Source organism: Oryctolagus cuniculus, chromosome 14 (genome assembly GCF_964237555.1).
Source record: "Oryctolagus cuniculus chromosome 14, mOryCun1.1, whole genome shotgun sequence".
NCBI classification, from domain to species: Eukaryota; Metazoa; Chordata; class Mammalia; order Lagomorpha; family Leporidae; genus Oryctolagus; species Oryctolagus cuniculus.
The window spans coordinates 2,896,795-2,924,318 of record NC_091445.1 but is presented as its reverse complement, the minus strand read 5'-3'; the positions used below and the strand labels follow the sequence as shown (position 1 = coordinate 2,924,318).

The 27,524-nt window shown below is 56.3% G+C and overlaps 2 protein-coding genes across 5 annotated transcripts in view; one reads left to right on the top strand and one right to left on the bottom strand.

Annotated features, from left to right (window-relative positions):
• DMGDH (dimethylglycine dehydrogenase) overlaps positions 1 to 27,524 on the top strand; it is a 98,395-nt gene that overhangs the window by 5,737 nt on the left and 65,134 nt on the right. The window contains exon 1 of one of the 2 annotated variants that reach the window (XM_070056319.1): positions 24,830 to 25,107. The exons of the other annotated variant lie outside the window; for it this stretch is intronic. Coding sequence (XP_069912420.1) covers positions 25,016 to 25,107 — 92 coding nt within the window. The 5' untranslated portion in view covers positions 24,830 to 25,015. Of the gene's footprint in view, positions 1 to 24,829; positions 25,108 to 27,524 lie in introns of those variants that run through there. 2 annotated transcript variants of the gene reach the window in all.
• BHMT2 (betaine--homocysteine S-methyltransferase 2) lies at positions 9,435 to 24,982 on the bottom strand. Of its 3 annotated transcripts, XM_070056321.1 has the most exons (9): positions 24,838 to 24,982; positions 20,461 to 20,593; positions 19,002 to 19,093; positions 18,195 to 18,386; positions 16,753 to 16,900; positions 15,693 to 15,875; positions 15,242 to 15,470; positions 14,660 to 14,792; positions 9,435 to 10,239 (listed from the first exon to the last, which is right to left on the bottom strand). In XM_070056321.1, exons 1-9 carry the CDS (start codon positions 24,868 to 24,870, stop codon positions 10,144 to 10,146), a joined length of 1,239 nt encoding a protein of 412 aa, XP_069912422.1. In that variant the 5' UTR covers positions 24,871 to 24,982; the 3' UTR covers positions 9,435 to 10,143. The 3 variants fall into 3 exon arrangements, with proteins under 3 accessions (XP_069912422.1, XP_069912423.1, XP_069912424.1); XM_070056322.1 differs by lacking the exon at positions 14,660 to 14,792; XM_070056323.1 differs by lacking the exons at positions 9,435 to 10,239; positions 14,660 to 14,792 and adding an exon at positions 12,379 to 13,872.

The following is a 27,524-nucleotide window of genomic DNA, read 5'->3' as shown; positions in this document are numbered from 1 at the left end:
TTCCATTTATAGATACATGTGCATTTCCTTATATAGGTGCTTGTATATTCTGTACCTATGGAATTCAAGAGGTTATTGATTGTGACATCAGCTGTATCGTCGTAAGACAGAACATAAGACAGAAAAGTCAAAGCTGCACTTCAGGACTGCAGTTTTATTTTTATTTATTTATTTTTCGACAGGTAGAGTTACAGTGAGAGAGAGAGAGAGAAAGGTCTTCCTTCCGTTGGTTCACTCCCTAAATAGCTGCTCTGGCCGGTGCTGCGCTGATCTGAAGCCAGGAGCCAGGTGCCTCTTACTGGTCTCCCATGTGGGTGCAGGGGCCCAAGTGCTTGGGCCATCTTCCACTGCCTTCCTGGGCCACAGCAGAGAGCTGGACTGGAAGAGGAGCAACCGGGACTAGAACCTGGCGCCCATATGGGATGCGGTTGCTGCAGGTGGAGGATTAACCAAGTGATCTGAGGAGCCGGAACCTGCAGTTATAGTTTTAAATGGCTGTTACAGGTGTCTGTGGCACCAGGCAGAGAAGATCCATTCATCAAAAGTTAATTAGTTTAATGACAGTTAGGTGAGACATTCACATGGTTCCAAATTCAAAAGTTAAGAAGTGGCACCCCCAGGCCTGGTTCAGTGCCCACTCTGGGCTGTTTTGTGCAGGGAGCAGGGAACAGCATCCCCGTTAGCACCAGCGATGCCTGTGCACACCAGCCCCGCCCTGCCTGTGCTCCCTCCCAGTCCTCTTCCCAGTCAGCTCCTCGCAAGACACAGACAGCTGCGTTCCCCTGGCCTCGTCCGGCTCTGCTGCATCACACACACAGCTTCATTCACCCCAGTCCCTACTAACTGGCAGGGACACCACGCCTACGCCTTGCCGCTTCCGGGCTGGCTGGGAGGGTCACCCGCCACTTGCTCTGCACCCCCAGCTGAATGGCTCTCTTGGCCCCACCAGGCGTTCACTGGCTTTCTCTGCTTGATCATCTTAGTCTGGAACTGAGAGCCATCAAAAACCAGCTTTTGAGTCCAGAGGTCCTTCAGGTAGAAGATGTGGATGGATCCATCAGGTCCCTCCCTCCTCCAGCTACTCGTGGACCCCTGCCATGCGCCCCGTGCTGCCCTTTGCAGTGTGCAGAGGGGCAGGGTTTCTGTCCTGTTTATGTTCTGTGCATGTAGGAGAAGAGACGGATCAGCAATGTGTACTGGAGAAAAATAAAGGGGGGTGAGGGTGTTGTGGTCCGCGTCTCTGTGGGTCTCATCCCCTCTGGTGCTGTGGTTTGCGGGTGCCACGTGTTGGGAACCCACCCCACAGTGGGCAGGGCAGGGGGTGTTTTGTGGCGAGGATCTGCCTCGTGAGCAGATCAGCAGCACTGCACAGGGCTCGGCAGAGGGCGTGTGGGCCCGGCCTGCCCCTCTGCCTCCTGCCCTGTGGGGCTCGGGGACCCCGTCTGGAGCACGCAGCAGCAAGGCACAACCCTGGGAGCAGCAGCAGCCAGCCCCAGCGTCTGGCTTCCCGGGCTCCAGAACTTTGAGAGCAGATTTCTGTTCTTCCAAGATGGCCTGGCCTCGGGTGTTTCATGAGACCAGCTCAGAACGGACTAAGACAGGCGGCCCTGACATCAGAATGTGCAAGTCTGTCCGCCCGCTGCTGCCCCAGCGAGGCTTCCTCGGAGTGGAAAAGGCCCAGCCTCCACAAGTGGGCTCAGGCCTTTCCACTGTTCCAGCCAGAACCTATGATTGACCCACTCTGCTGTTGCCGACAGTGGTTTGGAACAGTGTGTCCGACACGCGTGTTCTACGTGATCGGTTCAGATGGTTGTGTTGGTTTTGCTTTATTCAGACTTTAAAGGAGTTCCCATCTTCGAAATGGCAATGGTACATTTAAAATGTGCGCCTGTTCTCACTGGTCCTAAGCCTGAGTCCGATTCTCTCCACCTGTACCCACTGCTCATGAGCCTGAGTCCAGTGCGCCCCACCTCTCCCCATTGCTTGTGGAGTTTAGTGTGCCCCTCCATCCCAAAAACTCCCCTGCCTGCTCCAGTCTGGGCCTTCCTGTGGTTGCCCTGAGCCGAGTGTGTGCACAGCCTGCGGGTCTGGCACCTGCTGCCTGCTCCAGCCTCTTGGAGCCAGCATGTCATATGCTGCTGTTGCCTAAGCCGCGCCTGTGTTCTCCACAGTGGCGTGTCGAGATGGAGAGGGCGGCCAGGACAGTGCTTGCTCAGCGCTGCACACCTCGGCTCAGCGGGGCTGCATGTTTACTCGCTCTGCCGTTGCTTTCCACACGTCGCCTTCTTTGGATCTGTGACCTTCCAGGGCTGAAAATCCAACAACTAACGAGATATTTTCCCAGTGCTTCTAAGTAGGGGCCAGGCAAGTAAGCAGGAATGACCAAGGGATGGATAGAGCCACACTGAACACATGCATGCTGAATCCAGAGCCCTGCGGGCAGGTGTAGGAGGGGTGCAGTGACCGCTGTGGGCCCAGCCCTAAACACGTGTGACTGGGGGAGTTGGATATAGAGTACGTGAGTGAGTGAAGACAGGAAAGACTGGGTGTGCTTGGCCATGAGAGCAAAGAACCTTAGGGGCAGCAGTCACCACCCAGGGCAGGAGGCGTCTGCAGTCTCTAGCGAGGGGCCCTGCTCATCTGGATCCATGTCACTAAAAATATAGCCTTTTCCCCCTGTCTCCTCACTCCCCTCCTTTCCATGCCAACCAATCGGCGGAGGTTGTAAGAAATCTGCCGGAGCTGCAGCCACGCCCCAGTCAGCGGGCCCTGTCTCTCCTCTCAAGCCCCTTTCATGGAGCCACCTGATGTCAAGCCCCGTGGCGCGGCTCCACACCCCTCTTCATTGTTCATTAAACACGGCCAGTGCTCAACTTCTAGGCAGCTGACTGTACTGCCAAGACGGGTTGCCCAAGCCTGCTTACGGCTCTGTGTGCGCTGTCCGATGGAAGCGGCACCTGTGTCTCCAGCTGACCTCTGCTCTCACTTTCCACACACCTCTCGGGCCCTTCCAGGGACTTCCACACAGGTTGTGGCTGGTCTGTGCCGCTCCCTCTGCCCCGCAGGGTTTACGGGCGGCCATCTGCCACTGTGAGGGCCCTGCAGTCCGACAGGCACCTGCTGTGCCTCTGGGAAGAGCCGGGTCGCACTTATCCCCTCAGCCAGATCAGAACCTGTGCAAATCTCACGTTCAAAGCAACTCACTTTAATATACTAGAATGTTTAAAAATGAACAGCGATTCACATTTAGGAAAATTATACTTTTTCTCCAAAGATAATGAACCTGCTCCATTATAGCTAAAGTTAGTGCTGACTCCTTTTTTTGTTTGTTTTAAAGATTATCTGAGGCTGGTGCTGTGGCATAGTGGTGCTGGACTCCCATACAGGCGCCAGTTTGGATGGAAGACCCCTCTCCCCCGCCTCTGCCTCTCTGTAACTCTGTCTTTCAAATAAATAAATCTTTAGAAAAAAAAGAAGTGAACTTGCTTGTCCAAGGATGTGTGAATTCTAGATTTTGATAGGAAGGGTCCACTGGTTTTCCAAGTAGCTTGTCCAGGTCTTCACCTCCACAGAGAACATAGGCGTGAGAGTGCCTGCCCCTCACAACGTCAGTGATTGCCAGTGCTGGTCTTTGTGAGTGACAGGTGCAAATATCTCATTGGTTTGCTGTACATTTGGCTAAGTTTGAATGTGCTGTTTGTCTTCCACATTTAGTAGATGAAGGAAATCTATTTCCCAGTTTGTAAGTTAAGGACATTCTCTCAAGTATATCAAGGTGCGCAAACCGTTGTGGTAGGGCGGTAGCACTCGGACTGCTTTCATCTGTGGAGGGCTTATCCCCTGCTACTTTGTCCTGGGAAGACACGAAGCAAGGGTATTCCCTCCCTCCAGTAGGGGCGCTTTGAGGGAAGAGGCCTCTGTTTCCCATGGCTGTGGGCACAATGTCCCTGTGACAACAGAGCGAGAGGCATATGCGCAAACCAGTGGGCCGGGGGGAGGCAGCGTGGAGTGCAGATGCATTCCAGTGGGCAGGGGGAGGCAGTGTGGAGTGCAGACGCATTCCAGTGGGCAGGTGGAGGCAGTGTGGAGTGCAGACGCATTCTGTGGGCAGGGGGGAGGCAGTGTGGAGTGCAGATGCATTCCAGTGGGCAGGGGGAGGCAGCGTGGAGTGCAGACGCATTCCAGTGGGCAGGGGGAGGCAGTGTGGAGTGCAGACGCATTCCAGTGGGCAGGGGGAGGCAGTGTGGAGTGCAGACGCATTCCAGTGGGCAGGGGGGAGGCAGTGTGGAGTGCAGACGCATTCCGGTGGGCAGGGGGGAGGCAGTGTGGAGTGCAGACGCATTCCGGTGGGCAGGGGGGAGGCAGTGTGGAGTGCAGACGCATTCCGGTGGGCAGGGGGGAGGCAGTGTGGAGTGCAGACGCATTCCGGTGGGCAGGGGGGAGGCAGCGTGGAGTGCAGATGCATTCCAGTGGGCAGGGGGAGGCAGTGTGGAGTGCAGACGCATTCCAGTGGGCAGGTGGAGGCAGTGTGGAGTGCAGACGCATTCTGTGGGCAGGGGGGAGGCAGTGTGGAGTGCAGATGCATTCCAGTGGGCAGGGGGAGGCAGCGTGGAGTGCAGACGCATTCCAGTGGGCAGGGGGAGGCAGTGTGGAGTGCAGACGCATTCCAGTGGGCAGGGGGAGGCAGTGTGGAGTGCAGACGCATTCCAGTGGGCAGGGGGGAGGCAGTGTGGAGTGCAGACGCATTCCGGTGGGCAGGGGGGAGGCAGTGTGGAGTGCAGACGCATTCCGGTGGGCAGGGGGGAGGCAGTGTGGAGTGCAGACGCATTCCGGTGGGCAGGGGGGAGGCAGTGTGGAGTGCAGATGCATTCCAGTGGGCAGGGGGAGGCAGCGTGGAGTGCAGACGCATTCTGTGGGCAGGGGGAGGCAGTGTGGAGTGCAGATGCATTCCAGTGGGCAGAGGGGAGGCAGTGTGGAGTGCAGATGCATTCCAGTGGGCAGAGGGGAGGCAGTGTGGAGTGCAGATGCATTCCAGTGGGCAGAGGGGAGGCAGTGTGGAGTGCAGATGCATTTCAGTGGGCAGAGGGGAGGCAGTGTGGAGTGCAGACTCATTCTGTGGGCAGGGGGGAGGCAGTGTGGAGTGCAGACGCATTCTGTGGGCAGGGGGAGGCAGTGTGGAGTGCAGATGCATTCCGGTGGGCAGGGGGGAGGCAGCGTGGAGTGCAGATGCATTCCAGTGGGCAGGGGGGAGGCAGTGTGGAGTGCAGACACATTCCAGTGGGCAGGGGGAGGCAGTGTGGAGTGCAGATGCATTCCAGTGGGCAGAGGGGAGGCAGTGTGGAGTGCAGATGCATTCCAGTGGGCAGAGGGGAGGCAGTGTGGAGTGCAGATACATTCCAGTGGGCAGAGGGGAGGCAGTGTGGAGTGCAGACTCATTCTGTGGGCAGGGGGGAGGCAGTGTGGAGTGCAGATGCATTCCAGTGGGCAGGGGGGAGGCAGTGTGGAGTGCAGACGCATTCCAGTGGGCAGGGGGAGGCAGTGTGGAGTGCAGACGCATTCTGTGGGCAGAGGGGAGGCAGTGTGGAGTGCAGACGCATTCCAGTGGGCAGGGGGGAGGCAGCGTGGAGTGCAGACGCATTCTGTGGGCAGGGGGAGGCAGTGTGGAGTGCAGACGCATTCCGGTGGGCAGGGGGAGGCAGTGTGGAGTGCAGACACATTCCGGTGGGCAGGGGGGAGGCAGCGTGGAGTGCAGGTGAGCACGGGAGCTGAGGACTCATCCCCACGGGACACGGCTGGGCCCTGCGGGTGCACGTTTTGGGGAGCGTGTGAACGTTCCGAAGCTGCTGCTGCTCTGGGTCAGCACCTGCAGAGCCGTCACCCAGCCCCCCTGTGAGCGCCACCAGCTGCCCTGGGGCTCCTGGGGCGGGTGATTCAAGGAGTTACCTCCTGCACCTGAAACAGTGACGGCCAGGCAGGGTGAGCGTGACAGCCCTGGTGTTGACTGGGGAGACCCCGCTGGTGGAGCCCCCTCTCCCAACACCGGGGAGCCCGAGACAGCCGGGTGCTGAGTTCTGAACACCAGTCACTCAGGTGCAGGGCGTGGCAGGCTGCTCTGACACAGCTCAAGACCCCTGTACTGGAAGTCCCACTCCTGGCCCTGACCCACATTTTCCCATTTGACTTGACCTTTGTGTGGAGTATTTGGTGTTGTTTGTATTGGTGGTGTTTATTTGGGAGAATTTATTCACTGGTTTCTTTTATAGATTTATGACCCAATCTTTGACCAACCTGGAACTTACTCTAAGAGATGCACCCTGTTACTCCCACATGGTTGACCAGTTGTCCCTGATGATTAACCACTGGATTTCTGCTCACTGCTCTGAGGTTCCCCTCTGTTACATATTAACTGTATTCGGTTGCACCAGCTTTTATACAAGTAAGCAGTGGTTTAGTTACTCTGTTACACACACTCATCTGCTGAGCCCATGCCTTCCTCGCTCTCCTTTTTCCTGGCTTTCCGGGAACCCCAGCGCCTGCATGTCCACGCCCCCTCAGTGCCAATGGTGCTTTTCATCTGGATTCCGTCACCCTGTCAATCACGTTAGAGCAACTTGACGCCCGGCTGTTGTCTTCCTGCACAGGGTTATTCAGTCTTGCTCAGCGGCACCCGCAGTCTCTACAGTGGCTCTTGTGTGGTTCTCACTAATGCTTTCCCTAGATATGTAATCATTTTGGTAAAAATGTAAAATAGACCGCTTTTTTTCAGTATGCTTTCAAATCAGTTGTCAGTGTGTATGGAAAAGCAGTGACTTTTGTATAAAACATTTTCAGCTAGACACAATACTGAATTCTCCCCTTGTGGTATTTCGAGCTCTGAAACCATCACATCTGCACAGAATAAGCAGTTTGGTTTTGCTTTTCTAACACTTAGCATCACATAAATACCCCATGTATATCATTTCTGGAGCACGGTGAATAAGGACAGGAACTGGGCAGACTCTCTGGACTTCACGTAGGGCACACTTTTCAAGTTGTGGTAGGAGCTGTGTTGCTCGAAATACTGTCCCTCAGTGCACCTTCATGATTGCTTAAAGTGTGACCCAACCATGACCTACGCACATTCAGGACAGGAACTCGCTTTTGAAATTTTACCTGATGGGTCTAGGGTCTCTCTGCTGCAAGTCCTATCAACTCTGGTCCCGTCAACATCAACTCCAGGGCATTGCACTTGCTACTTCTGGAGTGAACCTGTGTGTTTAACAAAGTAGACGACTTTTGTCCCATCGATAGTGCTCGGGTCTGAGTCCTCAGAGCAGAGCTGCATGCACACTGGGGCTGTGAACGCACTCCCCGAGCAAAGCTTTCAGTGGCTGGCCCGGGCTCCGCCCTGCAGCCCTGGCCACCGTGGCACCGGGTCTCACCTTCCCCGTGACTCTTGGCCGGCAAGTCGTTTTCCCACTCATTTTCCCTATGATTGTCCTTACTCATGTCTCTCAGGCCGTGCCACTCCTGGGACTAGCACCTTCCAACACACACTTAGTTTGTATGTACCACAGCTGTCCATCTGGGAGTCTGATGAACACCTTTACTTTTTCTCTAAGTCTAAACGAACTGTTGATATGGACCTCAGCTGATTTCCCCTTTCTTATGGGGCAATGGAACTAGATTTAACAACACTGCAACACCACCTACGTATACCATTCATTATTATTATTAGATTTATTTATTTATTTATTTGGAAGGCAGAGTTATAGAGAGAAGGAGAGATCCTCCATGCACTGGTTCACTTCCCAGGGGGCCACAATGACTGGGGCTGGGCCAGGTGGAAGCAAGGAACCAGGAGCTTCATCTGGGTATCTCATAAGGGGCAAGCACTTGGGTCATATTCTGCTGCTTTTCCCCAGGCCATTAGTAGGGAGCTGGAACAGAAGTGGAGTGTCCAGGACTTGAACCAGCCCTTGCATTGGATGCCAGCATCACCAGTGGCAGCTCTACCAGCTATGCCACAACACCATCCCCTCCAGGCTTCCAGACTGTGCAGTGTGAGACTACAGGGAGGGCTCAGCTGGTGCAGGTGCAGGCCCAGGGTAGGGACTCAGGGGACAGCAGCTCTCCCGCTCCTCTCCCAGCACTGTGCACCAACCCCTTCACTTACGCTTGACCCACTCGGCAGGCAGGTACCGCGTGAGCAGGGGCACTCCTGGAGGGAGCTGCTCAGGACCAGGCACAAGTCACAAGCAGAGGCTTTGCCAACAAGGTGTGCCCGGGTAAGCGCCCCAGTGAGGACGAGGGGATTGGAAACCAACAGGGAGCGAGGGTCTGCCACGCTCCGGGCCCTGCTCCCCAGGTTCTTGCTATCACAGCTGGTGGTCAGGGTGCCGGGGTAAAGATGGTTCCATGGTTACCCTCATTCCACAAATAGAAAAATTCAGATTGTCTCTTAGCACACACGCGGTGTGTGGCAAAGCACACGGTGAAACACTGTGCCTTTCAGGTTAGAGAGAATGAGGCAGCACAAGCCTAGGAAAGCCCTAACGGCGATCTGTGAGCGTCTGAAGAGGCAGCATGTGGGAGAAGCCGTGCGTTTGTTCCAGGGCCGTTCAGGGTCTATTATCTGGCCCAACAGGGAGAGGTTGTGGCCGGACACATGGAATAAGCTTCCCAGAGTGAGAGCAGTCCTAGCAAGGAAAAATGATCGTGAGGTGTGACTTCCCCCAATAGCTGCAAACAGAGGCTGGTGGCCCTGCTGCAGGTGGCGCGGGCTACAGGCGGGGGTGCTCCACCCCCCATCAGCGCCTGATGTGACCGACCCCCAGGACTCCCACCGGGGTGGGCAGTGCACGGTGGGAGCACAGCTGGGATTCCAGTGCCCTGGGTTACAGCAACGGCTTCCTGAGATGGAGAGGTGATGCTGAACCCCTGTAGCTCGGCCACGGATACACCTGCACTCGGAGAGTGGCTGGGACGTGGGTTCCAGGGCCAGACCACGTGCGTTCTAATCCACACCACTAAACGTGCGGTGGCCTCTGAAAAGTCACTTGGCCTCACTACACAGCTGTTTCTTTGCCTGTGAACCACCGTGTTGGAGACACTGTCTCTGGGCTGATGCTGTGGTGTAGGGGTTGGAGCTGCCTGTGATGCCAGCATCCCACATGGGTGCCAGTTCCTGTCCCAGCTACTCCACTTCTGATCCAGCTCCTTGCTAATGGCCTGGGAGAAGCTGTGGAAGCTGCCTCAAATGCTGGCGTCCCTGCACCCATGTAGGAGACCTGGAAGAAGCTTCTGGCTTTGGCCCGGTCCAGCCCTGGTCATTGCAATCTTACCTATTATCTGTATTACATATAAGGTGGCTTAATCATGAGAGAAGTACAAGGACCTAGTGAGTAATATTAATACAAAGAATGCCATGGAATTTAAAACAGTTTGAAGCAGTGTAACAAGTGCACTATTTGTATCTTTATTATTTGCCGCTCATTCTTACATTGTTGTGGATAACAGAGACAGGGACAGAGGAGGACAGAAGTGAAAGCCAAGAAAGGATTCAGGCAGGGCAGGTGGGATCTGGCTTTAAGATCTTCTTTCTCCTTTTGCTGTTGTAAATAATCAACGCCTCTCATCTGTGAGTGAACATCTGTGATTAGGCTGGCGGGGTGCTAAGGAAGGAAAGGTACAAGCGTCTGAGGCGGCCCTGTTCCGGCAGAGCTCCTGGCGTGGCCATCTGTGGTCACGAGATGCAGTTCTAGGATGCTGGGACCTAGCACCCGTGAGTGCAGGCCTCCTTCAGGAAGGATCGCTTTGGAGGGTGGTCCCACATGTCGGTTCTGCCCGAGCCTCTTGCCCGAGCCAGGGGCGCGGGTGCCCCGACAGAGCAGGCGCAGCAGGGTCGTGCACTGATTCCTGGTCTCAGTTCGTTTCTAAGTGATTTCGGATGACGACGTCAGATTCACCCTCCAACACAAGCGTGGCTGTGTGCGTGGTGATCTCAAACAGTGCAGGGCTGCATTCAGGGACCATGGGCTGGCACAGGGTGGGACAGGGTTCCTGGGGCAGCCACACAGGGTGCAGGTGCTGGCTGGGGGGTGGGGCTGCAGATAGAGAGGAGCGGGGCAGCAGGGCCGAGGGTGGCTTCTTCCTGCTCTGCTGTCACTGTCCCCTCCTTAGGCATCCGGCTTGGACAGAGAAGGACAGAAGGGCCTGCCCGAGGCTGGCTGCAGGTTCTCCCAGTACTCCCGCCTGGCCCTGTGTTTTTGGCACAAACAGGTAGTGGGTTAGATTCCCCTTGCCTATTTTTAAAGTCCATTTTGTCATATATGAGGTACCTCAAACAACTGGTACAGAATGAAATTAAAAGGTAAGTTGATTTTAGTGCAAAAAAAAAAAAAAGTGAAATCCATGCACAGGAGAGTTATTGAAAGCAGCTCACGGAAAGTACATATAAAGAAAAAACCATGCAGAGATTTCCAAGATCTTTGCATCAAAATGCACCCTCTCCCTCCCTCTCTTCCTGCTCTCTTGGTAGGGAAAGCAGGGAGAGAGGGAGTGAGTGAGGGAATGAGCACTCCCAGCCACTGGTTCCCTTCCCAGATGCCTGCAGCTGGGGGGCTGAGGAAGCCAGGAGTTCCACACTCAATTCAGTCTCCCTGATGGGCAGCAGAGAGCCAAGTGCTTGAGCCGGCAACACTGCCTCTCAGGGTCCACGTTAGCAGGAAGCTGGAGCCAGCTGTCAAACCCAGGTACCCAGTGTGGACATGGCATCCTAACTGCTAGGCTGGGTGCTTGCCCCAACTTATCGTCCCACTTGCATTTCCATGAACAGTTTGAAGTACTCTCATGTGTACACATGAACTTAAAAGCTACACGTACACTTGAAGGCTTGATCGATGATCAAGCCAAAGTAGAACTTTGGTTTCAAGATAGAGAAAAGCCACATGCACAGCCATCGGTTCAAAGGGTCTTTCCCACGTCTCTGTCCTCACAGCAATCATGAGGTGTCACCCCACCTCTCGGGAACAAGGCAGTGTGCTCCGCTTTTACACGTCTTTATGAATGACTTCGTTCTGAAATGTCTGGCAGAAACTTCGGGGCTCAATATTTTAATGGAATGAGAAGTATAGGAAAGCAGTTTTTAATGCAGCAAGACCAAGTGCAGTTTGTCAAAAAGCAACAAAGAACTGAACATAAATTCCTTTGTCAGCGTTTGGTTCTCATGTTTCGACAGAGTAGGAGCACCCTGGTGACAGACCTGTGTGTTAAATGCTCGTCAGAGTTTTCCCCACTTTACTTACAAAACGGTGAACAAATCAATATCTGGAAATGGTGAAATACTAGAAATCTGAGGCTGACACAGGCTTCTGTGTGATCATGAATCCCCACGAGTGTCAGCAGTGCTGAGAATTTGGGGCAAAAGGAATGTCTTGCTTTAGTGGACAGAATAATGTCTTAACTTCAATGGCTCATGAAGAATGGCCCCAGAGGATGACAATTAAAATAAGCCATTTCTCATTTAGTTAAGCTGTTTTAATCACCACCAAAGTTTGTTTTCCTCACTAATGATATGTAGATTTAGTATTTTCTAAGCACATTACCCATAAAATACATCTTCTCTAATGATAAGTACCCAAATCTCCCAGAAGAGAGGTTTGGTTAAATGATATCTTCCCTGCTTCTACAATCTAAATAATTCTACAACAGGGAAGTTGTTCCAATTTGAAAAGGAAGTCTGCTTCACATCCCACTGAAATGAATAAAAACCCTGGTCACAGGGAGAGAAAGCAGCGGGTCAGACTGCTTCCTAGAGTATGGGAGGGGATGCTACTGAACTGATGGTGTCTGTCAATCATCTGTCCATCTATCATTATCTATCTATCTGTGTTGCTATCATCTGTATTATCATCTATGTATCTATCAATCTACCATCTATGTTTCTATCGTATTTATCATCTACCTCTCTATTATTTGTGTCTCTCATCTGTCATCTACCTGTGTTATGTATCATCTATGTATCTACAGATCTATCAATTATGTATCTATCACCTATGTATCTATCATCTACCTTTGTGTCTATCATCTATGTATCTATCAATCTGCCATCTATGTTTCTACCATCTATTTATCATCCACCTATCATTTGTGTCTCTCATCTGTCATCTGCCTGTGTCACCTATCATCTATGTATCTACAAATCTATCAGTTATGTATCTATCACCTATGTATCATCTATATTTCTATCATCTGTGTATCAATCAGTCTATAAATTATGGATCATCTGTCTCTGTATCTCTCTATCATCTATGTATGTGTCTATCAATGATCCATCCATCCATCCATCCATCCATCCATGGGGTGGGCTATCAGACACACAGAACCATAACTCAGGGAGCCACAAGAAAAATGTCTTCAATAATGAAATTATTGACTTCAGTATATGTGCTGCCAAAGTGAGCACAATGATTGAGTAACAGATAGCAACTTTTCTTTCAACAATGAAAAAGGAATATTACTTGACATTGCTGGAAACCAGAGGTACAAAGAAAGCAGGTCCAAGTAGGAAGCAAGTTGAAGACATGAATTTGGACAGCGGATTAAACCCGAGAGGATCTATTTGACCTTGATGCTTTGGTATTGCGGACCGGGGCTCCAGCTGTGTGAAACTCGATTCTTTCTCTTTCCCATGGTCCCAGGCACACTGCCTTGTTCTGCAGTGAATGTTCAGAAAGCCCTGCACACAACAGGGTATCCCATGGGAAGTTTTATGCAGAAGCCACGATATGAATGTCAGCGCTGTGGATGCTTCCATGCCTGGTGGCTCACTGAAGCCCACCCTGGGAAATCTGCTTTGGTGCTGAGCAGGGGTGTGCAGCAGGATCAGGCCACATTCTGGGGTTTTTGTGAACAACAAGAGGAGCTGCTCGGAGCCTGAAGAGAGTAGCAAAGCCGGCCTGCAGGTGTCCAGGATCAGGGCCAGAGACTCACTGGGAAGAGTGAAAGTGGTACCTCCAGGGTACACCTGCTGTGCAGGGCAAGCAGCAGCCAGAGAAAACCCCCTGGGGCTGGAGAGCCAGAGTGGAGCCCGGCACTCGGGGACCTGCGGGCGCAGGGAGGCCGCCTCCCTCTTCCATGCCCTTGCTGACTCGGGCAGTGAGGCGGTCAGAGACGTGGCTAGCAAGCCCCAAGAAGGAGTGAAGGGTCACACCGGCTCTCTGGGGGCCCCGCTGGACAGCGGGAGAAGCATGCTCAGAACCTGCTCTGAGTTGTGACTTTTCCATAGATCTCACCCTGTTAGCCCCAGAACGGAGACTGCGAAGGCAAGTGACTGGGGGAGACCTGCACTGCCCACAGGACCAGGGAGGCGGGGCTGGGGTCCCCACCGAGCAGCTCCACAGGGACAGCAGACACCCTGGGGCTCTGCTGACTACCTACGGACACAGCTTGGGAGAGGTAGCTACAGCTGCAGAGGAGAACAAGCCGGTTCTGAGACGTGGTGCTGGGACAGGGAGAAGTGGACAAGTCCACAAGAGAAGGGAGTGCGGAGAAATGGAGAGAAGCAGAGGACATCGCTTCTTATTCTACACGGTGGAGTCCATGGTCCAGTCCTGCCTCACAGATTAGGAAAGAGCTAGACCTTGAAAACACGGGTGACAGAAGACACAGAAACACCCTGAATCTGAACTGGGAAAAGCAGATTTGAGGGGAGCGGGCGCAGGTGGTGTGATCTGGGTTCCTCAGTGTTCATGAAGGGTCATCAGTGATCTCCACTGACAGCAGGTGGACCTCAAGGCACAAGTGACACACACGGACCTCTGTGCCACCGTCTGAAAGCTTGCCTGCCCCGAAGTCCCACGCCGAGCCTAATCCCCTCTGTGATGGCGGGGCCTGTGGGGCAGCGGAGGGGGTGTGCTGAGGCCACACAGGTGGATCCTCGTGAAGAGATCAGTGCCCTCTTTTAAAACAAACTCAGTCACTCATTCATTCATTTGAAAGGCACAGAGAGGGAGCGACAGAGACACAGACAGCGAGATCTTCCATCCAAGACTCAGCCCCCAAATGGCTGCAACAGGAAGGGCTGGGCCAGGCTAAAGCCAGGGGCTCGGAACTCCATCTGGGTCTTCCCTGTGGGTGGGAGGGGCCCAAGCTCCTGAGCCGTCACCAGCTGCCTTCCAGATGCATTAGCAGGGAGCTGCATCAGAAACAGTAACTGGGACTTGAACTGGCGCTCTGATATGAGACTTGGGAGTCACAAGCAACAGTATAGTCCCTTGTGGCACCATGCAGGCCCCTTGTACCCTTTTAAAAGGGACTCGGAGGGGCCAGCGCTGTGGTGCAGCAGGTTAAACTGCTGCCTACCAAGCTGGCATCCTACATGGGCAACAGTTCTCCACTTCCAATCCAGCTCTCTGCTATGGCCTGGAAAAGCAGCAGAAGATGGCCCAAGTGCTTGGACCCCTGCACCCACATGGGAGACCTGGAAGAAGCTCCTGGCTCCCAGCTTTGGCCTGGCTCAGCCCTGGCTGTCGTGGCCACTTGGGGGAGTGAACCAGTGGATGGAAGACCTCTCTTTCTGCCTCTCCCTCTGTGTAACTCTGCCTTTTGGATTTGTTAAAGAAGGAAGGGGGCCCGATTGCTGGCCTGTTCCACCACTGGGGACCGAGCAAGAACGCGCCTTCTGTGAGCGTCCAGGAGTCCATGCGCCGTGGAGCTGCACTGCTGTCCCGTGTGGGGGTGGGGTGGTGTTGTATGGGGAGGTCAAGCTTCTCTTCCATTTGGATACCTCTGTGCTTTCTGAAATGTCATTACTATGCACATACGCAATAGGTATAAAGAGATTTAAGGAAAATATAAAAATGAATTTTCAGATTGCTGTTGGGCTCTGATCCAAGGTTAGGTGCGCTTGTCCAGCTCCGAACCCGCCCCTCCCACCAACCCTGCCCCGCCCCCGCCCACCCCACCCCCCGCAGCCCTCTCCCCGGGTACATGCGTGCTCACCCCGCTCCGCTCTGATCCAGGGTTTGGTGTGCACATCCAGCTCAGAACCCACCACTCCCACCAAGCCCCGCCCCGCCCAGGCCACGCCCCCGCAGCCCTCTCCCCAGCACACCCGCGCTCAGCTCAGATCCAGGGTTTGGTGTGCATGTCCCCTCAGAACCCGCCCCTCCCACCAAGCCCCGCCCCGCCCAAGCCCCGACCCCGCCCACGCTCCCCCCTCCCGACCCGCAGCCCTCTCCCCAGGCGCACGCGCGCTCACCGCGCTCGGATCCAGGGTTTGGTGTGCATGTCCAGGCCGCTGCCCCAGCTGCCATGCTTTTCCGACGCCGCGGGCAGGAAGCCCCTCTCGGGCGCCAGCTCCTCGGCGATGGCCCTGATGTGGTAGGGCTCGAAGCCGCAGCAGCCGCCGATGTAGCGGACGCCCAGGTTGTAGGCCTCGCGCGCGTACTTGTGGATGTCCCACCTGGTGGCCACCCTGGGCTCCAGGCCTGCAAGGCACAGCGAGGGCACTTCAGGCACGGTCCAGAGGTGCTCTGCTGGGCTCCCCCGCTACCCGCCGATGACGAATTACAGAGTTTTCAGAGCTGGCTCTGGTGGCCACACGAGGCTCCTGCCTCGGGCAGTTTCCCACGAAAACCCTGCACCATGGCCTGTGATGACCACGAACTCCGTCACGGGAAACCGGAGGCCCTGTGCACACCGCAGCTTACCGAAGGGGTACTCGGGCAGGTCCACAAAGCCTCCCTTGCCGCAGTCTGGCGTGTGGAACCCCAGGGCCTGCACCATGAGGTGGGCCCGCAGGCCCGCGGCACGGAGCCCTTCCTTCATGAGTTTCATGGTCTCCAGGCTGGTCCAGGGCCCGAAGCGGCAGTTCACCCCAACGATGTCGGCCCCTGCAAGCAAACAAAGACCTCTGACCTTCCATGGCTTAGTCATTTGTTTGCTGTTTTTTTTTCTTAAGGTTTATTTAGTTATTTGAAAGGCAGATCTTCCATCTGCTGGTTCACTCCCCCAAATAGCCATAGTAGGCTGGTCTGGGCCAGGTCTAAGCCAGGAGCCTGGAACTGCGTCTGAGTCTCCCATGTGGGTGCAGGGGCCCAAGCACTTGGGCCATCCTCTGCTTCTTTCCCAGATGCATTAGCAGGGAGCTGGATCGGAAGTGGAGCAGCCGGGACTCAAACCAGTGGCCATATGGGATGCAGGCACTGCAGGTTATGGCTTAACCCACTGAGCCCCAGCCCCAGCCCCAGCCCTTGGTGCTGCTGCTATTTATTTATTTATTTATTTATTGACAGGCAGAGTGGACAGTGAGAGAGAGAGACAGAGAGAAAGGTCTTCCTTTGCCGTTGGTTCACCCTCCAATGGCTGCCACGGCCGGCGCACTGCGGCCTGTACACCGCGCTGATCCGATGGCAGGAGCCAGGTGCTTCTCCTGGTCTCCCATGGGGTGCAGGGCCCAAGCACTTGGGCCATCCTCCACTGCACTCCCTGGCCACAGCAGAGAGCTGGCCTGGAAGAGGGGCAACCGGGACAGAATCTGGCGCCCCGACCGGGACTAGAACCCGGTGTGTCAGCGCCACAGGCGGAGGAATAGCCTATTGAGCGTGGCGCTAGCTGTTGCTGCTTTTAAAACTAGTTACCGTGTAGCTTGGCCATTAGTTCTCCCCTCCACCTCCCTAGATCTACAGAGAAGGCAACTGATCCTAGTTCCTTCTTGTAAAGGCTCCCACAGTAGGCGTGTCGCGTGGCCACAGGAAGTGTGCGAGTTACCTGCCTGCACCAGGCGCACGGCGCACTCGCCAGGGCTGACGCCGTGCATGTCCCCCTCCGGCCCGATGCACATGGTCACCGCCACCGGCTTCCCGGCTGCCCGGAGGACGTGCACAGCCCACACGGCTTCTTCGACATGCTCGAAGTACTACAGGAGAAAGCACACGCTGCAGGAGGGTCGTCGGAACGACCCACGCGCAGCCGGGGCTGAGCCCTGCTGGGCAAGCAGCCTCTGTCCCACAGACAAGGGACGCCTCCGAGTCGTGTGTGCATCCCTCCCCCGACGACGGGAGGTTTTCACGAGGGATCGTGAATTCAGAGAGATGACGACTTTTGTCAAAAACAGAAATCAGAGATGTTTAGGGTAATCGAGAATCTGTTTAGAAGGAATGACAATTTTACTGATACACTTCAGCCTCGTTTCCCACGCTGGGTGACCTCTGCAGAGAAGAGCCGTTTGTCTTTCTGTGTGCTGGACACTCCAGCTGCCTCACGTTCAGCTTGTGCCGGGTGGGAGGGGCAGACACAGAGCAGCCGAGGCCCTGTGCTTGCTTTGCCGGCTGTGGACAGGGTGCCTTGCGTGGGCGTTTGTGTCCTTTGCGGTCCTGCCTCGGAATCCCAAGGCCACCAGGGAAAAGCTGACTTTAGGAGACGCAGAGAGTCAGCAGATATCAGTGTGTCTCTCCTCTGGGCACAGGACGGCGCAGAGCAGATGCCGCCAGGGCGTATGCCCTGCAGGCTGTCCTGGGTCCCCAGAGGACGCGGGGCAACACAGGCTAGATGCTGCTTCCTTCTTCAGGGTAGAATGTTATGCATTTAATTATTTGAAAGGCAGAGAGAGAGCGCAAGCTCCTCCACCCACTGGTTCACTCCCCAGATGCCTGCGACAGCCAGGGCTGGACGTCCCTCAGAGCTGCAGCTACAGATGAGAGCTGGTTGAGGGCTTGGCCCAGGCAGCAGGGACAGCGCTGAGCAATGGGGCACAGGACTTCTGTTTGGGGCTGGAGAGGAGAGGACGTCCCCCTTCCCGTCTCTTTGTTCTGGAGCTGTCCACATTTGAGCAAATAACCAAGGCTGGTGGGGCAGGTAAGGACACTTCTCGCTATCCAGTGCTGTTGCAGGCCATGGGAGCCTCACAGCCCCCACCTCCTGGGCTCTGCTCCCTCACAGCCTCCTGCTCCCTGGGTCACTGTCCCTCTCCTCTCACCCTAGGGGAGGCAGGGCCCCCAGAAGTGGCTGCTGCAGCCACCCAGGGCTTAGGAAACCAGAGCTCCCCCCCGCCCAGATCTGTCCTTTGACCTCACAGAGGACCTCGTGTACAACGGCCTTGACCGCCCAAATGGAGGAACTAGGGCGTAGGGCAGGCCGCTGCCCAGTGCCCGCTGGAGACTAGGCACGGGTACTGGTCAAAACCGGCTCCATCTGTCCCCCACAAGGCTTACCTCTGCGATCAAGAAGTCCACGTTCTTCCTGGCAAATACCTCTATCTGTAGTTGAAAAAGCTTCTTGATTCTAGCTTCGTCCTTGTGCTGTCTGTACACTGTGGTCTGGCAGATGCCCCCTGCCACCAGAGCATTGCCTTGGCTGGCCACCTCCCTGGCGAGGTCGCAGGCAGCGGCGTTGACGGCTTCCCACTGCGGGTGGAGGGCGAGGCTGGCATTTGAATGCATGGTGTGATATGTGCCAAGGGCTCAACAGGGAGGCAGGGTGGCATGAGGGGGTAGCAACTGCGCTGGAACCGCAGGGCGAGGAGCGGCAGGGCTGGGGTCCTCCTGGTTCCATCACCGCACTCTCCCCAGTGGGTGTCCAGCCCTGTGGATTCGGCCTCCCACGCCTGACCGTGAGCCTCTAGCAGAGAGAATGCCCTGCACCAGGTGCGCGGGCTACAACCAAGGGACATGGCACGCACTCACCGGGTTGAGTGAAGCTACGGCATCGACAGGGACACACGCTGCCCCCTTCACCTCGCCTGCCCGAGGAGCTGCAGCCCTGCCGTCACCTCACTTTGCAGACAGAGAAGCAGAGCCCACGGCAGCCGAGCGACTGGCACAGTAGTGTGGAGATGCAGACAGGGCAGGTGTGGGGCAGGGTGGGGAGGATGAGGAGGCCCAGGGCACCCTCTGTGTGTCCCCTCTCCACGAGGCAGCACCCAGGGAGGTGGTGCGCTCCCCGTGGCCTTGCCCTGCGGGGCAAGGGATCGGGGTTTTCCGACCGTGTGTAGCGGGGCGCGGGGACACTCGGTCGGTCACCTTGCTTTCCATGGTTTCCTCACTGGCAGAGAAGGTGAACGTCTGCATGACGTCGGCCCCGGCTCTCAGGAACTCCGTGTGCAGCTGGCGAACTTCGGGCCAGAGGTTTTCACATGGAGATGGAAAGGTCAGGGTCCCAGGGGTGTGGGCCGTGGCGGCAGCCCCTCCACCCTCCCGACCCAGAGCCCAGGGAGGTTCCAGAGTGGGGTCGTGGCATTCAGGCCAGGAGGAACGCAGGAGTGTTAGATACACGGGCACTTAGCGTGAACAGTGTCAGAGGTTGCATAGGAGTATGTAAGGTTCAGTAGGGGTGTGTGGTGGTGTGTAAGGTTGTGTAGAGGTGTGTACAGCTGCATGGGGTGGTAGGGATGCATAAGGGCATGTAGAGGTGTGTAGGGGTGCATAGGGGTGTGTAGGGTGCATAGTGATGTGTAGGAATACGTAGGGATTTGTAGGAATGTGTAGGGGTATGTTGGGGTGTGTAGGGGTGTATTGGGGCATGTAGGGGTGCATACAGTTGTGTAGGGGTGTGTAAGCTTGCATGGGGTATGTGGGGTGCATATGGTTGTGTAAGGATGGGTAGGGATGTATAGGAGTATCTAAGGTTCGCTAGGGTGTGTGGTGGTGTGTAAGCTTGTGTAGAAATGTCCAGGTGTGGGTACAGTTTGTAGGGGTGTGTAAGATTGTGTAGGGGTATGTAAGAGTAAATAGGGGTGTGTATGAGTGCAAAGGAGTACATAGGGGTGTGCAGGGATGTATATGGTATGTAAGGTTGTGTAGGGGTACATAGGAGTGTGTGGGGTGCACAGGGCTGTGTAGGGGTGTATAGTGGTAGGTAGGGTTATGTAGGGGTGTGTAGGGTTGCATAGTGGTATGTAGGGGTGTGTAGGGGTGCATGGGGCTGTGCGGGGAAGAGCAGAGGCAGGACCTGCCTGTCTGACCCCAGGCATTTGGGCATTGAGTCAGGGTGAGCTCCCTGGCAGTGTGGATGCTGCCTTGGGCATTCAGCGTTGGCTGAAGTGGCAGGGGACCAAGCACAGCAGACCAGTGGAGAAGAGCAGTTCCCGTCCTACAGGGCTACCCGGTCCCATCACCATCTGACTTCCCAGCAGGAGGACGGGGGCCTGGCTCTGCCTCTGCTCTCACACCCCAGCAGGGCTCCCTGGCAGTGGGCCTGCAGAGTGGTGGTGACCAGTGAGCTGGTTCTGGGGCCTGCAGGTGACAGTGCGGCCATCACAAGGTGGCCATTCCTGGAGAGGCTGTCAGGGCGTGGACGTGCAGGCGAGTGTGTGTGTGTGTGCATGTGTGTGTGTGTGCAGGGGTCAGGGGAGAGTGGCGCCAGTGCCCCCACCGCTGTCCCCACACCACGTATGGCAGGGGAAGAGACCCTGTCATTTCTTGCTTTTGGCGCAGGTGTTGGGGAGCAGCAGGAGCTAGGGCCCTGGGCCGGGGCACTGACCTGCACTCGGGTGCTCTACCACGGCCTCGGGCGTCCAGAGCCCGACCTTCACGTAGCCCCGCTTCTCCAGCGTTATCAGGAAGCTGCCATCTCCCACGATGACCTCCCCGCTGTCCAGGCGCTCCAGGATGCCCTGAGGAGGAAGAGGGAGAAGCGTGGGGACGTGCCCACCTTTCATCTCACGAGCGAGCCCTGCTCTTCGGAGAGGCGGTGCTCTGTGTGGGGAGCTCAGTTCTGACAACATCCCAACCAGCGGCGGGGGCAAGACTGAGCCCGTGTCACTTTAAAAAGATAATTTTTAGTTATCAGAAAGGCAGAGTGACACATACACGTAGGGAGAGGAGAGAGAGAGAGAGAGAGAGAGAGAGAGAGAGATCTTCCATCCGCTGGTTCACTCCCCAGATGGCTGCAATGGCAGGGGCTGGACCAGGTCAAAGCCAGGATCCCAGAACTCCATCCTGGGCTCCCACATGAGTGCGGGAGCTCCAGCACTTGGGCCCTCCTCTGCTGCCTTCCCAGGCGCATCAGCAGGGAGCTGGATGGGAAGCAGAGCCGCTGGGACTTGAGCTGGAAGCACATTTTACTTCTTCACCATCCAGCCACCTGCTTTGTGAGCAGTCGAAGGGCTGTGATGATTGATTTCTCCCAAATAACACCGAATCGGAGTGAAATTGCAGTGAAGGAGTGGGTTCCATGGGAGTGACTTGGTTTTTCAACGTGTTTGTGGCCACTCTGCAAGTGGCCTACCTTAGAAGGATTCTCTCATTTTCTACTACTGCATTTTGTGCGGGGAGAAAACACCCCTAACTTAAAGGCAAAAAACCAGAACAGAGACCACTCACAGGCCCCCTGTGCTGCCGGGAGCGGCCCCGTGACCCGGTGCTGCCCTGCGATGCTGATGAAAGTGGCCAAGGCTTCGGAAAAGGTTTTGTTTGCTGGCCCAGATGCCCGCTCGCTCCCTCTGTCTCTCTTTCTGCATGGAAGTCCGTGCTGGAGTACAGCCGTGCCTCTGCAGCTGGGCCACTGGCAGCCCCGTGCTAAGTCTGGTGGCGCTGAGTGACGTGGGTCCATGACAGCATCTTGGAGTCACTGCAGTGGCCGGGGCGGCCACCTCTACGCCTTTCCTTGGGTGAGAAGAATACACTCTGTGTAGGTCTCGCAATCCTGCCTGCACCTGCCCGGCATCTTCCCATGCGGACCTCCCAAGAAGTCCATGTGTGAAGGCTGGAAGTCGGTTTTTCTTCCACATGTAGATGAGGAAACGGAGGGTCAGCAAGGTGCGACTTGCCAAGGCCACAGAGCCAAGCGGACTTCAGATCTCCTGATTCCCCACTCACTTCCTGTTCACCCCATCTCCGAAGCCCACAGCATGCGCCAGAGGCTGGGTGCGGAGCAGTGAGCCGAGACCCACCGTTCCCCTGTCCTGTCTCTGACAAACTCATGCCTCCCTTCCTGCAGGCCTGGGTCAGGTCACTTGTTCGGAGATGCTCCCATGTGATCTTGACCCTGCGTGGATGGGCAGTGACTGAAGACAGACCACTTTACTGTGAATCAGGGCCAGTTCATCTCCTGCCACAGCTGGGCACAGAGCCATGAGGGCAGCGATCGGGGAGAAAGGCCTGCAGGTGCCCTGTGCACCCGGCCTCTGTGTCCTGGGAAGCTCAGCTCTGGGATCCCAGGGGACACCAAGCAGGGTCCAGAGATGGACCACTGAGACACGGGGACTTGAGGGTAAGGCCAGGCCTTGCAACAGCAGTGGCTGTGCACAAAGGTCATCAGCTTCCCTCTTGCACAGCAGTGTCAAAGTCCTTCCGTCTTTCAGCGGGCATCCCCACGGCAGGGGCTGGCAGAGAAGAGTGTGCCACCCCCGCTCTCTTCAGCGTGTGTGAGGCTGGCTCAGCGTTGCAGCCCTGTTCTGTCCCAAAGGGCGAGCAAGTCAAGTGTGGTGACGGAGACTGCGCGTGGGGGCCCGGGCTGGGACGTCCCCCAGGGGAGGACTTGCTGCTCTGTGCATGGCCCCAGGCCCCACTGTCACGGCATTGCCTTCGGAGCTGACTCTGAGAGATACCGGCTCTGTCTGTCCTAGGTCTGGCACCTGCTCTCTCCACTGCCCGCTCTGCACCCCACGTGACCGGCCCAGGGGGTCAGCACGAGCTGCCCGGGACATCCTGACCACATTTTGGCCTTGTGACTTGATAAATGATTTCCTTCAGTCTTCTTCCAAGACGCTGGGGGCCCTGCAAGGCCAACAGGAGCAAGAGTGGAGTGCACTTGTCCTCAGCCTCCCTTCCAGACTAACAGAGACCAGAATGAAGGTGCACAGGTGCCAGTCTCCCACCTCCCAGGCAGCCTGAGGCAGCATTTAGGGGGAACCATGGCTCAGCCTCTGCTGAGTTCCCTGATTTCACCCCCATGTGCAGCCCAGCCCTGTCTGCAGCCATGTCTGGCTCTCCCCTGGGTCTAGCTCTCTCCTTGTGCACTGTTTAGGAAATGTCACAGATGCTAGAAGTTTGGCCCTGAGGAGAAAAAGAAGAGCCACTCTTTATACTTGACTGCGTCTTCCTGGTGCCAACTAAACACAAGGCATTTCACCTGTTATCTGGGTATTTGTCCAACTTCTTATTTTCTCAAAGACACAGAGAAACCTCCTCTGCTGGTTCATTCCACAGATGCCTGCAATGACCAGCACTGGGCTGGGGCTGAAGCTGGGAACTCCATCCAGGTCTCCCACGTGGGTGGCAGGGACCCACTTCCTTAAGCCGGCACCTGCTGCCTCTGAGTGTGCACTAGCAGGAAGCTGGGTGGTGAGTGCAGATATCTGGTGTAGAGCCTGGGCATCTTAACCGCTCGGCTAAATGCCCAACATTTTCAATCTGCCATTTCCCTATACAGCCACGTGTGAAATACTAAATGATCGAAACTGGCCCTCAGAGCGTCCCTGAGCCCTCTGCCCTGCGGCAGGCATCACCAGGATCTGAAGACACCTCCGGGATGACACAGGCAGGGCAGGAGGGTCAGACAGGCCCCCCATGTGTCCCATCCACTCCCCCCAGCAGGGACCCTGCCTTGCCTCTGACAGTGAGCCCTGGGTGGCCTTGCGTCCCCTGGAGTACCCTCATGCCCCCTCAGCCTGGGGGTGCCAGAAGGACTGGCCTTTGAATGAAAGAACTTAGTGGAGGGGGTGTTTGTGGCAAATGGATGGACTGTTCAAGTGTACCTGCTGGGGCCCGTGCTATGGTGCGGCGGGTGAGCTGCCGCTACAACACTGGCATCCATCGTGGGCACCGGTTCAAGTCCTGGCTGCTCCTCTTCCCATCCAGCTCTCTGCTATGACCTGGGAAAGCAGTGGAAGATGGCCCAAGTGCTTGGGCCTCTGCATCCATGTGGGAGACCTGGATGGAGCTCCAGGCTTGTGGCTTCATCAGGCTCAGCTGCAGCCATTGTGGCCACCCCTCAATCCCTCTGCCTTCCAAATAAATACATAAATCTTATAAAAAGAAAGTACCCATCAGGAGCCAGGTGGAGTTAATCCCCTCCCATGCACACTAGAGTGGGTGATGCGTGGCTGTCCTGGTGTTGTGAGAGGAAAGGCCCACGGGGACGAGACAGGGAGAGTCTGAAAATCTGTGTAAAAAAGTGAACTGTAAAAACACGGCTTCCCCCAAAGTGGAGAGAGAGCCCGCACAACTGAAGTCAGCAGGCGGCTCTGCACTTTTATTAGCTGCTTCCTTCCATGCCCGCCGCTGGCTATGATCAGACGAAAGGACAGTTCCCAACACGGTTTCCAAGCCTTATGCCTGATGGTACGTGGCTAACACCACCAGGTCCCCACGGCGCGCGGGGCGGGGCCCCTTCGCCAGATCCATCGGCGCCAAGTGCTCACCGCGGCCTGGGAACACGGGGAGGGGAGCTTCGGTGTTCAGAGCGCGCCTGTCCACGGTGTCCCCGCTGTCCCCGACAGTGATTGAGCAACTCAGAGGTGCGCGTCCCCGTGCCCTGGCAGCCCCGCCCCCGCCCGCCCGCTGCCATGGGGGATCAGGTCCCCAAAGGTCCCCAGAGGTCCCCAGAGGTGCCCGCGGCACGCTGAGGTGGTTCCCGGTTTCGTGGGGGTCGCCGGGCCCCTTCCCTCGCACACGCGTCACAGAGTGGGGCACCAGGCGGGGGAGAGGCCTCCTGGCCAGGTGTGAGACCTGGAGGGTCCCCGCGCCCGGCCCGCCGCGCTCGCAGCGTGAGGCCGGCTCCGACCAACCCCGGGGCCTCAGCCTCGGGGCCTTGGAAGCGGGGACAATCCCGCTGGTGAGCGGAAGCCGGGGTGCAGGGCCGTCCAGGCCGGCGGGTCTGAACCTGGAGCCCGTGAGGGCAAGGGGGGGGACTCACCTTGGCGGCCCGCACGCCTCCGCCCGCCGCCATCGCGCTGCGCTCTGCAGGCGCGGGTCCTGGCACACTGCAGCCCTCGAGCGCGCCCCGCCCCGGGGAGGGTCCGGCACCACCCCCTGGCTCCACGACCCAGGCTGCCCGGTCCGGAGCAGGCGCTCGCACTCGCCTCGGCCGCGCTATGCTGCGGGGGCTACGGGGGCTACGAGGGCTGCGGGGTCTCCCGCTTTGCGCCTCGCCCCGACGCCTGCGCTCCGGCAGTAGCAGCCAAGGGTGAGTGGGGCGGCCAGGGGCCGGCGGACCCCTGGGGTTGCTTCTGGGGGTGATGGATGTTTTCGGAGGGGGCTGCGCCGCCGGGGTTCCCAGACGCCCCGGGCGCCCCGGGCGCGGGCTCCGTTCTCGCACAGAACGAGCAGGTAAAGGTCGCGCGGCTGTGCGCCCGGGGACGTCCCGCCTCGAGGGTGGACTCTCTGGCGCGGGGTGCGCGTGGTGGGCGGTGAGGGTCTCCGCGCCGCGTGTGGGTCCCGCGCGACCCCCGGCTCCCGGAGCGCCATCGGGTGTGCGGCTAGGACACCCCGGGGTGGGCTCCGTCAGGCTGCCTCAGCTATGGTGCGGTGGCCGCCTTTGCATGGAGCCCCCGTCCGGCTGCTCGGCATGGTTTCTCCATGCCTCTGAGGCGCCGGGGGGCACAGCCACCCGGGCACTGGCCCTGCTGCCCCGGGCGCGGTGACATCGCGGTGACCTCGCCGGACACAGGCCACGCTGACTTCGCGGCTCCTCGCCTGCCCACAGGGCTGCTGCCACGTAGAACAGAGTGCAGGTGGCCACCGCATCAGGGGAATACACAAGGGCGGTACTTACTGTCCGGTGCAGGATGAAATAAGCTAACAGACTTGATCTCCCTTTTTTTTTGACAGGCAGAGTTAGACAGTGAGAGAGAGAGACAGAGAGGAAGGTCTTCCTTCCGTTGGTTCACCCCCCAGATGGCTGCCACGGCCGGCACTGTGCCGATCCGAAGCTAGGAGCCAGGTGCTTCCTCCTGGTCTCCCATGCACTCATGGGCCACAGCAGAGAGCTGGACTGGAAGAGGAGCAACCAGGACAGAATCCGGTGCCCCAACCGGGACTAGAACCCGGGGTGCCAGCGCCGCAGGCAGCCAGATGATCTCTTTAAAGTTGGAGTTGAAAAGACGCGACACCCAGGGTCATGGAGTTTCCCGTGTTTGTTGCACAAGGCGCGGTTCTGTGTTGAAGGGTCCAGATACAGGTTGTTTCTGTGGCCAGCTGTCCGCACACCCCGATCTCTACCATCGGGAAGATGCTGCATGGTGGAAGGCACTTGGGCAAGCCCACAGGCCATTTAACGTCTTCCACTTCTAATAGGGGAGATGGGTGTTTTGCACGGTTTCAGCTTTTCCCTGATGCCCGCCAGCAGGAGTCAGGGCAATTGTCCATGTGCCTCCGGACGCAGCTGTGGATGGTGTGATGGGCACAGGGAGCAGGGAGCAGCACAGCGTGGTCATCAGCCCCGTTTCGCTGGGGAGGGAATTTGGGGACCCTTGTCCGAATGTCCCTGAAGTAGCTGATCAGTGGGACTCGGGTTTCCTGATCTCAAATTCTTTGTTATCTGTGTTTCACCTGACTGTGTTGCTAAAAGAAATCGCATTCTCTCGCCTGAACACACACAGAAGAACCTTCCAAGTTATGAAGTATCATGGTGGTCTCGACCGAACTGGATGTCTGTGTAAAGTAGTGGGGTCCTAGGTGCACTGTTTTCTTATGTGGCTCACAAAGAGATGGTAAGAGTCATTTAAAAGCTAGTTGGAGCAAAAGTGCTGGAGCTGTCCTGGTGCCACCAGTGAGGAAGTGCTTGGAGCATCTTGTGGCCATGTCAGACAGGCAGGGGTCAGCTTAGGGCACGCCCTGCTGGTCAAACCCGGAACAGCATGGCTATAAAATAAATCCGGATAGAAATGGATTATAAACCCAAGAGCAGGACAACTGTCCACATGGTTCATGTTCATATAAGCAGCAAACAAACAGGGGCAAAAATGAAGTGTTTTCTTACAGTAGAATGCTACCAATCAACTCCAGAGTGCTTGGAATTCAGACGTTCATGGAAAAATGTTTGTGTTTGAGAATAAATTATGGATATCATTTCCCTTCTAGGTATTCTAAGAGTTACTTGTACAATTTTTGCAATTTTTCTTAAATTTGAAATTACATGAAAATACAAAGTCTCCAAATCAGTTTAACTGATACAGATGATAAACTGAAGGCAGTTTAGGTTGTACGTCTCAGGACTGGGTAGCAACATGGAATTCAGGCATATGACCTCCTTCCAAGTAGAGAGTGAAACAGACGCCATCACTGTGTTAACTTCAGTGAAAGTTCCTGTTGGTTTGTTCCATTGGTTTAAGACTTCCTCAAACTCACAACTTTTAGATTCTTTTGTTACTAAAATATAATATGGGAGTGGTCCTTGGAACTTTTTTGAGTCTCTAAGGTAGAGATGCATATAATTAAGGGATTGTGTGGGGAGCAACCCGGACTGGACTGAGTTACTGGAATTAAGACTTATTCTATGCATCTGCTCTCCCACAATATGGCGCTGGGAGAGGAGAAAACAGCTTCTACACAGCTGCCTCCAGTTCAGCCAATGAACTGTAGGACTTGCTCCTGATTGGAGGA

Bases quoted from the DNA above. Each gene is read 5' to 3' on its own strand.
- BHMT2 (XM_070056321.1), bottom strand. From the start codon at position 24,870: ATGGCGGCGGGCGGAGGCGTGCGGGCCGCCAAG. The intron at 20,594-24,837 runs GTGAGTCCCCCC...CTTCCTCCTCAG, and splicing joins GAGGCGTGCGGGCCGCCAAG to GGCATCCTGGAGCGCCTGGA. The intron at 19,094-20,460 runs GTCAGTGCCCCG...TCTGGCCCGAAG, and splicing joins GGTAGAGCACCCGAGTGCAG to TTCGCCAGCTGCACACGGAG.